The sequence below is a fragment of the Protomyctophum parallelum genome (genome assembly GCF_964188405.1).
Source record: "Protomyctophum parallelum genome assembly, chromosome: 21".
Lineage (NCBI taxonomy): Eukaryota > Metazoa > Chordata > Actinopteri > Myctophiformes > Myctophidae > Protomyctophum > Protomyctophum parallelum.
The window spans coordinates 39,274,627-39,292,635 of NC_139713.1; the positions used below are offsets into that span (position 1 = coordinate 39,274,627).

The following is an 18,009-nucleotide window of genomic DNA, read 5'->3' on the forward strand; positions in this document are numbered from 1 at the left end:
CTACGACCTCATAATATCATACTGAGTACAGTACATATACATACATACAGTACATGCTAATTACTAAAGCAACAGACAACATTTCATAAAGGTGTATCCTCCCTGTCCATTCCTAACTATAGATTATAAGTTACTATGATCAGTTGTGAATTAAGTTGTACAATTTTACAATGTGGAGTTCAGAGGTGAAACTATACAGACTGACTGCTTGATGTCCCGTCTATGAAACAAACTATGTTACATAATATATATATTATTTAATTGATAGAAGTTATTTAATTGTATGTTGTGAGGGTAAACCGAATGATGTTGCTCTCTTATACGTGTGGGACATAAGAATACATATTTCTGAACACACGCTATGCGTGTGATAATGTGATAACAGTATTTCTGTGATTCTAGAAGTCTGTACCACAGAGCAGAGTCTCCAACTCCCAGCCTTCTGTCTATGAAGAGTGACGGCTCTAAATGTGAACCTCCTAGCTTCAGTAATGAACCTGGACCTCCAGATACACCGTATGTCAATCCTCCTGTACAATATAAAGCATAACAGACACTCGGACAGTAACAATCCTCCTGTACAATATAAAGCATAACAGACACTCGGACAGTAACAATCCTCCTGTACAATATAAAGCATAACAAACACTCAGACAGTAACAATCCTCCTGTACAATAAGCACAAACTATGATATTATTATTATTGTATATCAAGTACCAACACAATGCAATGTGAACATATACTTATATCAGACATGAATACATATGCACGCACGCACGCACGCACGCACACACACACACACACACACACACACACACACACACACACACACACACACACACACACACACACACACACACACACAGTCGATCGACGTACTAATGGGGGACAATTTTAAACAAAGACGGCTTGCTACAAACTGATTACATTTGGACAAGGGCTGCCAAAGTAGGCTGGGCCCGCCCTCTCCCTCCTCCCCCCCCCCCCTCTCTCCCCCAGCCAAAGTCTCTCGTGTCGGACCATTTCTGGAACTATTGTCTGTATAAAGCCATGTCGGACTGTTGGCGGTAAAAGCTGATATTTCGGGCAATAGTCCGACAAATGTCGGACTATTGCCCATCGGAATTTTTGCGGGTCGTAAAAAAGGACCTGCACCCACTATTATATGTATCCGTGTCCACAGAGAGAGGTGCATTGTGACTGAGGCTGATCAGACAAGCAGTCAAACCACACCTGGACTGAAGACACCCAGTCAAACCACACCTGGACTGAAGACACCCAGTCAAACCACACCTGGACTGAAGACACCCAGTCAAACCACACCTGGACTGAAGACACCCAGTCAAAGTAAGAATGTGAACTCATTGAAAATTCAGTCAGACTAAATGTTCAATTTATCTGTATCAATTAGATCTAAGTGCAAATAATGAAGCTAAACAATTATCAACTCTGGACAAAAACAGCTGATCTTGTGTTGTTACCTTTGGCAAAATGTTTCTTAAAAATCATATTATCTGGGGGTAATTAATTAGCAATGTGTGCTGTAAAATATGTAAAGTTATAAATTAACCTGAATGTTTAAAACATACATTTTCTTCTCATTTCAGATGTCCGTCTGCAGGTTGATTTGAACGATTATAAGGTCAGTTTGGAGGTCAGTTCGGACAGTCTTGATGGAGTGAAAAACCACATGACGGAAGAGTCTGGAGACTCCGTCACCAGCACCTACTCAGAGCTCTACATCTCAGCGGGACAGAGTGAAGGGGTTAATAGCCAACATGAGGTGATACAGCTTGAGAGAACTTCCAACATGAAGACCTTCCATGACGATGCAATCAACTGCTGTAAAGTCTTTAAGATCATCCTCCCTGGCAGAAAGGAACCCAGCAAAACAGTTCTGACAAATGGCATCGCTGGCATCGGAAAAACATTCTCTGCGCGCAAGTTTGCTCTGGACTGGGCAAGAGGTTTGGAGAATCAAGATATAGATCTCCTGGTTCCCTTTTCATTCCGGGAGCTGAACTTGGTCAGAGATGAGCGGTACAGTCTTCTGAACCTGATCCATGATTTCCACCCAACGTTAAAGAAGGTCACAGCAGAGCAGCTCGCTGCCTGGAAAGTTTGCTTCATCCTCGATGGCCTCGATGAAAGCAGGTCTCCGTTGCACTTCGACAAAAATGAAATCATCTCTGATGTCACAGTGACATCATCGGTGGATGCTCTGTTGACAAACCTCATCAAGAGGAATCTGCTCCCCTCGGCCCTCCTCTGGATAACCACCAGACCCGCAGCAGCCAATCGGATCCCTCCTGCATGTGTTGACATGGTGACAGAAGTGCGAGGGTTCACAGACCCCCAGAAGGAGAAGTACTTCAGGAAGAGATTCAGTGAAGAGAAGCTGGCCGACAGAGTCCTCTCACACTTGAAGACATGGAGGAGCCTCCACATCATGTGTTACATCCCACTCTTCTGTTGGATCATTGCCACCGTTCTGCTGGACATGTTGAGGACACACACCACCATAGGACAGCTGCCCAAGACCCTGACTGAGATGTGCTGCCACTTCCTGTTGGTTCAGACAAACACCAAGAAGCAGAAGTATGACGAGACTCATGATGTGAACAAGAAAGACAAAGAAAAGGGGAGTCAACAGCAGCTCACTAAGACTGACAGGGATGTTCTTCTGAATCTGGGCGAGCTGGCTTTTAAACACCTGAAGAAAAGTAGCATCATATTCTACCAAGAAGACCTGGAAGAGTGTGGTCTTGATGTGAAAGACGCCGCGCTGTACTCAGGAGTGTGCACACAGATCTTCAAAACAGAGAGTGTGCTGTTCCAGAAAACGGTCTACAGCTTTGTTCATCTGAGCATCCAGGAGTTTCTGGCTGCAGTCTACCTGTTCCACTGTTTCACACAGAAGAACATGGAGGTCCTGTACACATTCCTGGGATATGAATACAACAGTAACATCTCCCTCTCACACTTCCTCAAAGCTGCTGTGAATAAATCCCGGGAGAGTAAAAATGGCCACCTGGACCTCTTAGTCCGCTTCCTTCATGGCCTCTCACTGCAGTCCAACCAGAGTCTGTTAGGAGACCTGCTGGGTCACACAGAGAACAGTCCCGAGGAGATCCAGAAAGCCATCCAGAACCTGAAGGAGATGTTAACTTATCGTGACGTCTCTCCTGACAGATGTATCAACATCTTCCACTGTCTGCTGGAGATGAACGACCACTCATTACATCAGGAGATCCAACAGTTCCTGAAGTCCGAGAACAGAACAGAGAAACTGTCTGATACCCAGTGTTCAGCTCTGGCCGTCATGCTGCAGATGTCAGAGGGGGTTCTGGAAGAGTTGGACCTGACAAAATACAACGCATCAAAGGAGGGGCGATGGAGACTGGTCCCAGCTGTGAGGAACTGCAGAAAGGCTCGGTTAGTAGTTAACACATTGACTTGACTGCCAATCACGTCATGTTAGGTCGCATTGAATCCATGGCTTGACTGCCAAGCACGCAGTATTGTGTCCTATGGTCTTTTCAGTGGATTAGTATAGATGGCGCTCTTCATCAACGTACTGTATGAATGATGCTAGGTTGCTAGGCAACAGATAAAACCAGAAATTAACCAGAAGTGAAAGTCTGCCTCCCGTCCGCCTCAATTTAAACAGAAATGTGCTTTGGATAAAAGTGATACATAAATGCACCATTTACAATTGACACAGCCGGTTCCATGTTTTCCCGATCTCAACCCTGTCTGCATGCACAGGACTGCTTCAATGTCAACCCTGTCTGCATGCACAGGACTGCTTCAATGTCAACCCTGTCTGCATGCACAGGACTGCTTCAATGTCAACCCTGTCTGCATGCACAGGACTGCTTCAATGTCAACCCTGTCTGCATGCACAGGACTGCTTCAATGTCAACCCTGTCTGCATGCACAGGACTGCTTCAATGTCAACCCTGTCTGCATGCACAGGACTGCTTCAATGTCAACCCTGTCTGCATGCACAGGACTGCTTCAATGTCAACCCTGTCTGCATGCACAGGACTGCTTCATTGTCAACCCTGTTTGCATGCACAGGACTGCTTCAATGTCAACCCTGTCTGCATGCACAGGACTGCTTCAATGTCAACCCTGTTTGCATGCGCAGTCAGTACTGCTTCATTGTCAACCCTGTCTGCATGCACAGGACTGCTTCAATGTCAACCCTGTTTGCATGCGCAGTCAGTACTGCTTCAATGTCAACCCTGTCTGCATGCACAGGACTGCTTCATTGTCAACCCTGTTTGCATGCACAGGACTGCTTCATTGTCAACCCTGTTTGCATGCGCAGTCAGTACTGCTTCAATGTCAACCCTGTCTGCATGCACAGGACTGCTTCAATGTCAACCCTGTCTGCATGCACAGTACTGCTTCAATGTCAACCCTGTCTGCATGCGCAGTCAGTACTGCTTCAATGTCAACCCTGTCTGCATGCACAGTCAGTACTGCTTCAATGTCAACCCTGTCTTTATGCACAGGACTGCTTCCGTAAGATTGCATTGGGAAAACATGCGGACTTCAGTGTTGTCCCTGAACGCGTTCAATGAACGATCGTTCACAAACACGTTCATATTTTAGGTGAACGTACTGTATTTCTGTTTGATGAACGTCATTGTGAACACGTTCATTTCTGGCGTGTGTGAACGTCACTTTCTCACGATCAACTTCGTTCGAGAGTGAGTGTTTCCATAGAGCCTTCCAGGCTAAATCCCCGCTAAGACACACCCTAAACAGGCCTTAATATCTAACGGAAAACCCACCAATAAGTCCTTATCCAACACAATTTAACTAATCTTTCTCAGCCGTACAATTTCACTGGAGCGTGCAGCTCGCATCTCTGCATGAGGATCCTGACATGCACGCAGACACAGAACATCCCGACTCCCGACCCAAACGCTGGAAACGTATTGTTGTTTGATTAAACATAATGTGCCACGAAAAATACATCTCCCTCCACAGAAGCTCAGTGATGCCTGATTTATTCTTCATCGTACAACGTGTTCCATGCTGAAAATGGCTGATCTACAAGCCCACAATGCGTTGCGTCCGTGACGCGTTGTGAGCTTCTAGATCAGCTATTTTCAGCACGCGGAGATATGCATGCTGTGAGAACTGAACTGAGAACTGAGAGCCTTCACAATAAAAGCATGCAGCTTTCACAAGTTGGCCCATAATTAAGACAAGGAAAATGATTAAGAATTCTGTGGCATTTCACATTGCAAAAAAGCTATTTTTTCCAAAATGTAAAAAAATATGTAATAAGCCAAATTATTTTGGGGTGTCCCCAAATTATTTATTATAACTGAATGGCTGGGAAATGGAAATGAAGTGTTTACATAGTACACATGGCACATGCATACACTTTCCTTAATGATTATATCTGGTTTCAGTATTCATTTATGATATATTTTCTCTATTATTAAGGTTATTTTTGCAGTCAGTTTGTATTGGGGGTGGGGAAGCGGCGTGGGGCGGGGGTCGCGAGACATGGCCAAAGCATCCCTGGGGGTCCCCAGCCAAAAAGGTTGAGAACCCCTGGTCTATTCCACAATACTGTTTATGTCTGGATAACTAGATAGGAGATGTTTTAGTTAACTTCCATGGCAGTGAACTAGGTATCATTTGTTTTGATAATCTCTTTTCGCATTTACAGACTTGTTGGCTGTGAGCTCAGAAAGACAGAGGTTGAAGTTGTGTCTTCAGCTCTCAGCTCTAATCCTTCCCTTTTGAGAGAACTGGACCTCAGTGAAAACAACCTGCAGGACTCAGGACTAGTGGAGCTGCTCTGTGCTTCACTGAAGAGCCCACACTGTAGACTGGAAGTTCTAAAGTAAGATACATTTATCCACTTTTATTATGATCACTTCTGTTTTATTATGTACTGTATTATGTGAATATATGAATGCTGTGGTGAGAATGTATTAATAAGCTTGATGGTGAGACATGGTAGGCGAATAGGGAAAAAAAGTTAACTAATAGCTATCACGATGAAACTTCGAATAGAATATGAATGCTGTGGTGAGAATGTATTAATAAGCTTGATATCATGGTAACCCAAGCCTATGTGCCTGAGTAGACGTCAAAATGACCCCAAACATGTTTCAAAGTGTAATATCGCTTTAAGGCAAATGTATTGGCTACTTCATCATATAACAGCGTTTCTCACAACGCGTTGAGTTTGTAGATTTATTTTTGTCTTGCGACCCGTTGTAGCTACGCCACAGTTATCAAGCTTCTTAATAATATTATATTATCACTTTAAGGACTATAGATTAATATAATCAGACCACCTAGGCTGACGGGATTGATCAATTACCTTTGGAGCATAACGCATATTGTTAGGTAGGGATAGGTCGAGCCTGGCTCGTGCACTATTCACATCACCATGGTGCATCGGCAAGAATGTGTAGACAAGGAGATTTCCGTTTAAGCCTTTATTTCCATTTCACAGATGCATTTATATTGAGCAAGGAGGTGGTGAGGCATCACGGTTATGGTTTTTGAACTATGAAAGATAGAAACACATCATTATTATACAATTCAACCACATTTAAACAATACACCAAGTGAATATTCTCCTAAGTCTGTAATCATTGCATTTCCCTGACGTTCACAATAGGCCAAGTACATGTGCATTTGCATTACGCAAACATATCTATACTATGAGCTTCAAGGCAAGCAAGTAGCTACAAACACACCTATACTATGAGCTTCAAGGCAAACATGTAGCTATAATAGACAGTATCTCCATCACAAGCCCAATAAAGTACAACATATGCATTCATTAAGTTAACTGAACTCACTTCAGTGACACATAACCGTGGCCTGCTGAGACTCCAGAGCAGGCTCTCAGCTGGTTGCTGCTGGTTCCAAACAGGGACTGAGAGAACAGGCAGCATTATATACCAGGCCACCAATGAGTTGAGTGAGGACAGCAGTGATTGGTGATTGGCAATGAGTAGGAGCAGGTGAGGGGGGTGGATCCCATCCATGAGAAAGGGGGAGGGTTGCTGACTAGATGACTCTTTTCTACATATACTGTAAGTATTTGCAGCTTTTATTCACGAAACCTGGCGTAAAATAGTCACATGGTTGTTGTTGAAGAGAAAAACATGCGGCCATTACGATGTGAAAAGAAAACAGCCTCCACAGCATGTTGTAGTCCAAACAAACCCCCGTTCACTTGCATTGAACTCATTTTCCCAGAAGCCCTAGCAGCCCAGAGCATGGCTAGATTTCCGGTTTCGTCATCATAACGCAACGGCCTCGTCACCAGGTCGGCGACAAATCAGCTCTTTTTTTTTTAATTATTAAAAAACGCAGGCCCAGGCGGTGGCGTAACCGTCTGGGCACCCGACTGGTAATCCAGTCGCAGTGTGCCGCGGGTTCGACTCCCGAGCCCGACACGGCCTTTACTGCATGTCTTCCCCCATCTCTCTCCCGTTTCCTGTCAGCCTACTGTCTGTCCCTTCAAAAAAAAAACTAATAAAAAGGCGTAAGCCGCAAAAAAATATCTTAAAAAAAAAAAAAAAAAAAAAAAAAAAAAAAGAATTAAACACATTAAACAAATAGCGGGTTTAGCGTATTACGCAGCACCGACACATGGATGAAATAGCGAAGAACACGAGTTAGGCAGTAGTGTTAATTAATATTAATGTTACGAAAGAAAGAGACAAACATTGTAATAATAGCCGATCTGCAAGCTCACTGTGAGGCGTTGTGAGCTTGTAGATTTGTAATATTTTCGCATTCATGTAATGCCTACAATTCCGATTGCTTCTAAGGGTAGCAATCGGAATCGGAATATGATTACGGTATGTTGGAGGCCAGGGTTTGTTTTAATTGAACTAAAGCATCCAGGTGTGAAGGCACCCTAAGTGGGACAAGAGAGTCCTTTAATAGATGCTGGAAGCTGGTTCTAAATCCAGGAATAATGCATATTTAAATGTGTTATGTATTAATGAATTCATTCATTTATTTATGTATGTTTCCATCTGGTGTTTCAGACTGGCTCACTGCAGCCTGTCAGAGAGATGCTCTGAAGCTCTGGCCTCAGCTGTAAGGTCAAATCCCTCCCTAAGAGAGTTGGACCTGAGCCTCAACGTGGTGAATGATTCAGTTCTGGAGAACTGCAAGTGAGTAGACTTGGGCTGTGTCCATGTTGGACAGTGCAGTGTTTCCCTTAACAGTGTATTCACTCTGACACGACGTCACAAAGCATGCAGAGAGAACAATGCAGTGCCTCAAAGAAACTGGAAATATTAACAGCATTTGTACTCAAAACTAAACAACAACAACAAACTAAATCTAATAACAACAAGACATATCCAATATGTAATAGTTTCTCACCGAGGCTAAGTCATTGATTTATTTACTTTTTTAATTAACATTTTCAGTTATTTCATGTCAGCAGGGAATCATATCTATAAAAAGCTATGGCTTATAGAGTAATGTCTTATAGAGTAATGTCTTGTAGAGTAATGTCTTATAGTGTAATGTCTTGCAGAAAACGAGTTGAGAAAACAGGCTTGAAAGGTTCACTTCTGTGGACTCTAACATTACATCTAGGTACATGTTTAAGGACTTATTTCAGCTCTGACATTTATTTCAGACATGCTCTAGTATGTGAATAGTGACAGTCTGCCTTTTTTAACTCATTTTGGATTTAAAAAAAAAAAGAACATTGATGCATTGTTGTTCTACTTCCTACAGAGTGAAACAGTGTAGTGTCAGCTAGTGGAGACGTTGTGTTGGACAGTTAGACATTGATGCATTGTTGTTCTACTTCCTACAGAGTGAAACATGGAGGAGAAGATAGGTTTAATTCTACACTCATTTCAAAACGTGAGTATCTGTCTGTGTCAAAATCACACATTAACATTATATACTGTTGCATACTTGGTTGATGTTGTCCTGAAAACTCTTGTGCTCTCTACTCTCTGCTCTTGGCCTGGTCCTTAACACATCAAGATGAGGTCATGTGGTCTGACAGAAACAATGGGCCTCATTCACTAACCTGTATTTCGTCTATATTGGCATAAGTTCAGTTCTGACGTGCGATGCTTGAAGGCTGGTGCAGAGCCGTGATGTGTGCAGATCACAGGTGGATCTCGTTTTTGTTTGAAAGTCACAAGTGATCTCCCGTGTCGATCATTGGCATTGTTCCACGCTCCATTTAACGCCATACAAGACAACTGGAAATATAAATCACACGTGTGTGAACTGAGCGGTGCAACTATACATTTACTGTTATAGTTACTGTACTGCACTGTGCTCTGTACTGTATTGTAGTGTACTGTGCTCTATGCTGTACTTTGATTATTTTGGGGGGAAAATAGTTAGTTACCGTGTGTTACCATGCGGTGGTCCCCTGGTGGTTGGACTCTGACAGTGACGATCTTCTCTATTACATTTTAAATGTATCAAGTCTTAATTTAGTCGACTAAGACTAAATAATGTACAAATGACTAAAATAGGACTAAAACTAAATGGTATGTTATTCAAAAGACAAAATCAAAATGTGTTGTCAAAATTAACACTGCATTAGTTTGTAGATCTGTGTGTGTGTGTGTGTGTGTGTGTGTGTGTGTGTGTGTGTGTGTGTGTGTGTGTGTGTGCGTGTGTGTGTGTGTGTGTGTGTGTGTGTGTGTGTGTGTGTGTGTGTGTGTGTGTGTGTGTGTGTGTGCGTGCGCGTACATGTGAGTGCTTCAGTCAGTGAATGATGTATATAATGTTTACTGTGTTGTTTTCTCATCAGATTCCCAGCGTCTCACACTGGACTCAAACACAGCACACTGTGACCTCTCTCTGTCTGAGGACAACAGGAAGGTCACACGGGGGTCACAGAGGTCAGGGGGTCAGCGTCCTCCTGATCACCCAGACAGGTTTGATGTCCCTGAACAGGTTCTGAGTTCACAGAGTGTGACTGGACGCTGTTCCTGGGAGGTAGAGTGCAGTGGAGGGGTTCATATAGGAGTGGCTGACGGAACAATCAGCAGGAAAGGAGTTGGTGCTGACTGTTGGTTTGGATCCAATGATAAGTCCTGGGGTCTGTACTGTGATGGTGTTGGTGGTCTCAGTTACTCTGTCAGACACAACAGACAGAGGACTGACCTCCCTGTCAGAGCCTCTAAAGGCTCCAACAGAGTATCAGTGTATGTGGACCGTCCCGCTGGGACTCTGTCCTTCTACACAGTGTGCTCTGACTCACTGAGACACCTGTACACCTTCCAGACCAGGTCCACTGGACCTCTCTATGCTGGGTTCTGGTTAGAGTCCTCCTCCTACTCCCCCTCCTCAGTGCGTCTGTGTGAGCAGAGATAGAGTCTCTATGTGAGGGTGACATCATCAGGTCATCATGTGAGGGTGACATCATCAGGTCGCCATGGTTACTCAACATGTTTGAGTGAGTGCAGGTTGTCATGGTTACCACCGTTGCCACGGGGTACCGGCCACCGGCCTAGTGTTACATCATGGGCGCCATATTTGGGCATGAGTGACTCGCCGTGACATCACGGTGACATCATCGTGATGATGTAATAAGCAGCACAGTCAGTGACATCATTGTGATGATGTGATAATCAGAGCAGTGACATCACCATTACAGCTCCTGGCCGTTGTCATGTCAACACCCCCTCAAGCATTTGACCTTTGACCCCGGACCCCCGTTAGATCAGATTTGTGTCGTTAAAAATGTCACAAACTGTACAATAATGCATTGTGAGCTTGTAGATCTGCTATTTTCAAATATCAAAGTAATATAATATATTACTTTGATATTGGCAACCATATTACAACCATATTATGGTTAATATTTGATCATTTAGCTTCTAGGACCCCCTGGAACCCCCTCAAGGACCCCCGGGGGACCCTGGACCACACTTTGAGAACCAGTTAGTGTTGATTTATGTCCTTTGACCTGGTAGACGGGGAGAGTATTTGACCTTTGACCTGGTAGACAGGGAGAGTATTTGACCTTTGACCTTCTGAAGCATCCTCTGAGTAACTGCTGGGTCTCAGAGTGGAGGCTGCAGCAGAGTGGAGGCTGCAGCAGAGTGGAGGCTGCAGCAGAGCTCAGAGTGGAGGCTGCAGCAGAGCTCAGAGTGGAGGCTGCAGCAGAGCTCAGTGTGGAGGCTGCAGCAGAGTGGAGGCTGCAGCAGAGCTCAGTGTGGAGGCTGCAGCAGAGTGGAGGCTGCAGCAGAGTGGAGGCTGCAGCAGAGTGGAGGCTGCAGCAGAGCTCAGAGTGGAGGCTGCAGCAGAGCTCAGAGTGGAGGCTGCAGCAGAGTGGAGGCTGCAGCAGAGTGGAGGCTGCAGCAGAGCTCAGAGTGGAGGCTGCAGCAGAGCTCAGTGTGGAGGCTGCAGCAGAGTGGAGGCTGCAGCAGAGTGGAGGCTGCAGCAGAGTGGAGGCTGCAGCAGAGCTCAGAGTGGAGGCTGCAGCAGAGCTCAGTGTGGAGGCTGCAGCAGAGTGGAGGCTGCAGCAGAGCTCAGTGTGGAGGCTGCAGCAGAGCTCAGTGTGGAGGCTGCAGCAGAGCTCAGTGTGGAGGCTGCAGCAGAGTGGAGGCTGCAGCAGAGTGGAGGCTGCAGCAGAGCTCAGAGTGGAGGCTGCAGCAGAGCTCAAAGTGGAGGCTGCAGCAGAGCAGGTTGTTTCTGGACTTCACCTTCGCTGCCGTTCCCTCTTAGGTGTTCCAGAAGGACAGGGTTCTGTCGAGGGTCACACCGAGGTGGGTTGGTTTAGAGGTTCTGTCCAGGGTCACACCGAGGTGGGTTGGATTAGAGGTTCTGTCGAGGGTCACACCGAGGTGGGTTGGATTAGAGGTTCTGTCGAGGGTCACACCGAGGTGGGTTGGATTAGAGGTTCTGTCGAGGGTCACACCGAGGTGGGTTGGATTAGAGGTTCTGTCGAGGGTCACACCGAGGTGGTTGGATTAGAGGTTCTGTCGAGGGTCACACCGAGGTGGGTTGGATTAGAGGTTCTGTCGAGGGTCACACCGAGGTGGGTTGGATTAGAGGCAGCTTTATCTTGAGTCCACTCAGATGATGTTCAGTTCTCTGGCAGCTTTAGCGTTGTGGAGATGGAATACGCTGGAAACTGGTTTAGTTGGGCTTGGTTTTAGGCGCCAGGTGTTGCAGAACCGGTCCAGTTCTGTAAAGGTCTTCGGTGAGCACCTGTTCCGGTGGGTCAAGGTCTGGTGGTTTGGAATGCCAGACAGATGTCGTCTGCATAGAGGAATGTTGCAGTTTTCAGTGGATGGCGGGTGGTTTTGTGTAGAGGTTGGACAGGGTTGGAACTCTAGAACTGAGCCCTGCGGGACTCCATTTCTCTGTGTTCTCCGTGCGCTCGTGTTCTGTCCGAGGTGAACTCTGAACCTCCGGGTTGGTCAGCAGAGCTTGAATTACTGCCGTTGTCCAGCAGGGAGTGTCCTTTGTTTCACTATGAGGTCTTTGTGAGTTTCACTGTGAGGTCTTTGTACCAGACCGTATCATAGACAGCTGTGAGGTGGAGAAACACAGTCTCTGTCTTCAGTCATCTAGACTGAAGACAGGGACCAGGGACCACACACACACACACACACACTGCTCCACTTCCATCTAGACCCCACCAGCTGACTTCACCGTCCAACCAGCCTGGAGAAAGGAAAGGGAGTCCAAGGAGCTCCCAAACAAACACCTGGTGTCAGACCCCAACCAACAGGACCCTGGCACCACCCTCAATAGATTCATAGATCCAACCAACAGGACCCTGGCACCACCCTCAATAGATTCATAGATCCAACCAACAGGACCCTGGCACCACCCTCAATAGATTCATAGATCCAACCAACAGGACCCTGGCACCACCCTCAATAGATTCATAGATCCAACCAAGATGTCCCTGTTCACTTTCTCTGCTCTCCTATAGTCAATGTATATCATTTTATCACAACAATGTACAATCTGGAATCCATTCCTTACAATACATTTCACCAATGTGTTTGTAAAGGTTTCTAGTAACAAACAAACGTGTAAAACAAATGCTTCGTCATGTGGGTTAATATTGACTGTAGAAAAGTAATGGTTTTCCTCTAATGACTGTAACCGATTTATGAACGGCAGTAATGCCCGATGTCCTCAGCCACTTTCATTAGTGTTCAATTTTGTAGAATAATGTTTGTATATTTGTATATTTCTATATATTGGCCAAACATATACCATAAGTCAGAGCGCGGTGATCACAAGAACGTTTTCCAAAACAAATCCTTGCAATGATTTCAATGTGTTTGTAAAGGTGTCTAGTAACACACAAACAGAAGGTTGACTAGACTTCTTGTCTGCTCTCCTACTGCTGTGATGAACATGTTGTTGACTAGACTTCATGTCATCACTCTGGATTCACACATCTACTAAATGTGTTGTTAATTAACTGAAATCAATCATTGTTTATATATTGATTCATTAATAGATCATTATTTCCTAACTCGTTCCATTATTGTGTTTTCATTGAATATCCATATGTGATATCGTTCTCATTCTCCACATGTTATTGTATGATCATGTGTAGAAGTCATAATGTTATTGTATGATCATGTGTAGAAGTCATAATGTTATTGTATGATCATGTGTAGAAGTCATAATGTTATTGTACAACAACATGGACACAGCTCATTGGTCGTATAAAACTGTGTTGACAGCGACCAAACAGACTTACGTGGCCGGTTAAGACTGTGTTGACAGCAAAAAGACTTACGTGGCCAGTTAAGACTGTGTTGACAGCGACCAAACAGACTTACGTGGCCGGTTAAGACTGTGTTGACAGCGACCAAACAGACTTACGTGGCCGGTTAATTCTTTATTTCCCATGTCCGTATATATATATAAGTACCCCGGCGCTAGGGGGCGTCATATCCCAGGTCCGTATATATCGTACGTCGACACTAGGGGGCGTCATATCCCAGGTCCGTATGTATACGTAACCCAACGTATACTCCGTCTTAATGGTTGAGGCCTACGGAAAGATGAATGAAAGTATTCAATACAAAATGGCTAGAAACGTATAGGTACGCTATTCGCAACGGACGCATGGCTGACATATGACGTCGACTACCTTTTTTCACTGACGAAAAACTAAATGGAAACTAAATGAAAACGAAGCTACGATGACTACAACTGAGACTAAATATAGGCTACTGACGATTTCGTCAACAAATAAAAACTAAAATCTGTACATTAATAAAGCTAATCACAGCACGTCCTCGAATGACATCCTTGCAGAGACTCCTGGGTAATGAAGTCAAAGACGTTCATTGGCCGCCATGTTATTTGTGTCCAGACTCCCAGTCTGTAGTGCTGCTTTAAGCTGATAATTATGTGTACCAGTGCACTGCTGGAAGCTATTCCCTAAAGTCACCACTAGAGAGCAGCATTACCACATGGATGGATACACTGAGCTTGAGCAGCCTGCCATGTCACTCAAAGGGAACACTCTCCCATATAAGCACACACACACACACACACACACACACACACACACCTGACCTGACCTGGCAACCACGCAGAGCTTCAGGCAGTGCTACTTGCTGTGCTACTTGCTGAATGACATCTCATACTTCTGCATCAATTCCCTGTAATACACTTTTTGCTGTATTCCACTACTTTCTGGGTTGAGAAGGTTACAATACCAGCGTTTCAGCGAAACTAAAGTGTTGCTTGGTGAGGCTCGTTTTTAGCCGGGATCCAGGTAAAAGCAGAGGTTTAATTGCAGCCTGGCGTGGCTCGTCTGTAGCCCGGGACCAGGATAGCAATATGCCGAAGGAAAAGCAGAACAAAACGAGGCAGAACTGGGTGGAAAACCGGGAGGACCGGGAGGACGAGATGGATGAGATTAAGAAATCTCTCGACTTCATGTCGGCAGAAATATCGAAAGTTGCGGAGCAACAGAAGAAAATAATTGAGCTGATGGGAGAAATCCAGGCACTTAAAAAGATGAACATTGAAAAGGACAGAATGATAAACCAGTTGGAGCATCGAGTGGCTGACTTGGAGCAATACTCCAGAATGAACAACATAATCGTCAACGGACTGAAGACCAAACACCGGTCCTACGCCAGAGCGGCAGCCGCGGGGAATGACGCCACGGCGCGGGAGGGAATCCCCTCTGAGCCCGAGACGGAGACGCTGGAGCAGCAGGTGGTTGGCTTCTTGGAAAGCCAGGAGATCACCGTGGACAGAAACAACATTGAAGCCTGTCACACCCTGCCTACCAGAACCAAGGGAGCTATACCAGCGATAGTAATTCGATTCACCAACAGAAAGAGCAAGATTTCGATCCTGAAACAGTGTGGTAATTTAAAAGGGTCTAATGTGTTCATAAATGAGCACCTTACCAAGAGGAACGGCGAAATCGCCAGACGTGCACGCATGTTGAGAAAACAAAACAAGATTGAAGCTACATGGACTGCGAGCTGTAAAGTGTTTATTAAGCTGAACGGAGAGGACGCAAAAGTGGTAGTCATACATGACATCAGCGAACTGGACGAGTTTGATGTTGCTGTGAGGTAGGACCCTGGCGTCTATTATTTTAATAATGGACATTTATTTTAATCATGATGACAATGTCACATACTATTAACTTGCCTAAAAAGGGAATGTTGATAGCTCATCTAAATGTGTGCAGTCTGAGGAACAAGTTGCATGAACTATGTTGTCTGGTTGAATCAAACAGCTTTCACATAGCCTACTAGCAATATCAGAGACACACCTTGACTCAACTTTTGATGATGCAGAAGTTGCAATTGATGGTTATAATGTGTTCAGAAGGGATAGAGACAAGCATGGGGGTGGCGTTGCCATCTATGTGAAACATGATATTCCGGTAAAAAAGAGATGTGACTTAATGATGAATGAAATTGAAGCATTATGGTTACAGATACATATACCACATTTAAAACCTATTTTAATTGGGTGCTGTTACAGGCCACCAAGTGCAAATGCTAAGTATCTGGATAACATCTGTGAAATGTTGGACAAAACAGCTGATTATAATAATGAAATTTACTTCCTGACAGATATGAACATAAATGCATTTAATGTCAATTGCCCCATGTGGAAGAAAATAATGTCTGTTTGCTAAAATATGTAACCTGTCTCAGCTAGTAACATCAGCAACAAGAACTGTCACAAACAAGTTTGCTGTAACAACAAAAACATGTATTGATCACATCTATACTAACAGACCCCAGCAATGTTCCAAGGCAATATCAGTAACAGTGGGTTGCAGTGATCATAACTTGATTGCAGTTGTTAGAAAAACTCATATACCTAAAGCTGGCTCTAGGATTATTTATAGAAGGTCTTATAAAATGTTTAATGAGGCATCATTTGAGGGAGAAATAAGTAGTGTAAGCTGGTCCGATATATGCAATAATGAAAATCCAGAAAAAGCGCTAAGTGAGTTCATGAAAATGTTTTTGGAGATTGCTGATAAACATGCTCCAATGAAAAAATGGACTGCACGGTCAAAAAATGCTCCCTGGTTGGATTATGAATTGAGGAGATTAATGGCCAACCGTAATGATGCAAAAAGAGCTGCAGATAAATCAGGGTTACTATTGGATAGGCAACATTACTGCAAACTTAGAAATGCAGTGACAAAATTGAATAATAATAAAAAGAATAAATACTTTGTGCTTAAAATTAATGATGCTAAAAATGATAAAAAGATGCTGTGGAAAACGCTGAATAATATAATGGGGAGGAATCCAAACTTGTATAACTCTTTTATAGAAACAGACGGGTCATTTATCACAAAGCCATATGAAATAGCCAATTATTTTAATAATTACTTTATAAACAAGGTGGATAAACTGAGGAATGACATGTGTACAAATACAATAGGCAACAATGGGTCAAATAACAACATCACAAATTGTATAATGAGAGGAAAGGAGTGTATGTTTGGATTTCACCAGGTTGTGGAGGGAAATATTGAAAAAACGCTGTTACATCTATCGGATGACAAACCTTCAGGTACAGACAATCTTGACTGCAAATTACTTAGAATAGCAGCTAAATATATTTCAAGGCCCTTATGTCACATATTCAATAAATGCCTAGAGTATGGTGTATGCCCCAAGATTTGGAAGGAAGCAAAGGTTATTCCACTGCCCAAGGATAAAAGAGCAGCATTTGCTGGTCCAAACAGTCGTCCGATAAGTCTTCTTCCAGTACTGAGTAAAATTCTAGAAAAGATTGTATATGATCAGATTCAAGACTATCTAGCAAGTAATGAGCTGATAACAAGCTGCCAACATGCATACAGAGAAGGTCACTCCACAAGCACTGCTCTGGCACAAATGACTGATGATTGGCTAAAGAACATGGATGATAAGAGACTTGTGGGGACGGTACTGTTAGATTTCAGTGCTGCTTTTGATGTTATCGATCATGATTTGTTATTAGGAAAGCTTGAATGCTATGGTTTTGGCCCTGTTGCTTTGTCTTGGATGGGGAGCTACCTGTCAAAGAGAAAGCAGAGGGTATATTTCAACGGAAGCTTTTCTGACAGTAAGGAGCTGCAGTGCGGGGTTCCTCAGGGAAGCTCATTAGGGCCTCTCCTATTTTCGATATTTACTAATGACTTACCTTTGGTATTGAATAAATCTAATGTAGTAATGTACGCGGATGACTCGACAATGTACAGTACAGCATCTACAGTAGGCGAATTAAATGATATACTAAAGTATGAAATAAAAGAAGTAGCGGATTGGGTTGATGAGAATAAATTAGTATTGAACATTGCTAAAACCAAGTGCATGGTGTTTGGATCTAGACATAAGCTAGAGGGTGATCCTCAACTGAGCCTGTCACTTGCCGGGAAGCCAGTAGAACAGGTAACAGAGGCTAAATTACTTGGAGTGGTACTAGATCCTAAACTTAATTGGACTAAACAAATTGACAATATAGTAACTAAAATGGGAAGAAGTATTGCC

At 44.0% G+C, this 18,009-nt stretch overlaps 1 protein-coding gene across 1 annotated transcript; it reads left to right on the forward strand.

The window, feature by feature from the left end:
- Positions 1 to 1,219: 1,219 nt before the first annotated feature.
- LOC310879001 (protein NLRC3-like) lies at positions 1,220 to 10,378 on the forward strand. The gene is made up of 7 exons (XM_083793417.1): positions 1,220 to 1,348; positions 1,609 to 3,436; positions 5,700 to 5,826; positions 6,887 to 6,990; positions 8,068 to 8,181; positions 8,841 to 8,890; positions 9,804 to 10,378. The coding sequence occupies exons 2-7, from the start codon at positions 1,692 to 1,694 to the stop codon at positions 10,367 to 10,369; spliced, it is 2,706 nt and encodes a 901-aa protein (XP_083649543.1). The 5' UTR covers positions 1,220 to 1,348; positions 1,609 to 1,691; the 3' UTR covers positions 10,370 to 10,378.
- Positions 10,379 to 18,009: the final 7,631 nt, after the last annotated feature.

Coding starts and splice junctions, on each gene's coding strand:
- LOC310879001 (XM_083793417.1), top strand. CDS start 1,692: ATGACGGAAGAGTCTGGAGACTCCGTCACCAGCACCTACTCAGAGCTC. Junction 5,827..6,886: donor AGGACTCAGGACTAGTGGAG/CTGCTCTGTGCT, acceptor CTGAGACTCCAG/AGCAGGCTCTCAGCTGGTTG. Junction 6,991..8,067: donor AGTGAGGACAGCAGTGATTG/GTGATTGGCAAT, acceptor GGCTCACTGCAG/CCTGTCAGAGAGATGCTCTG.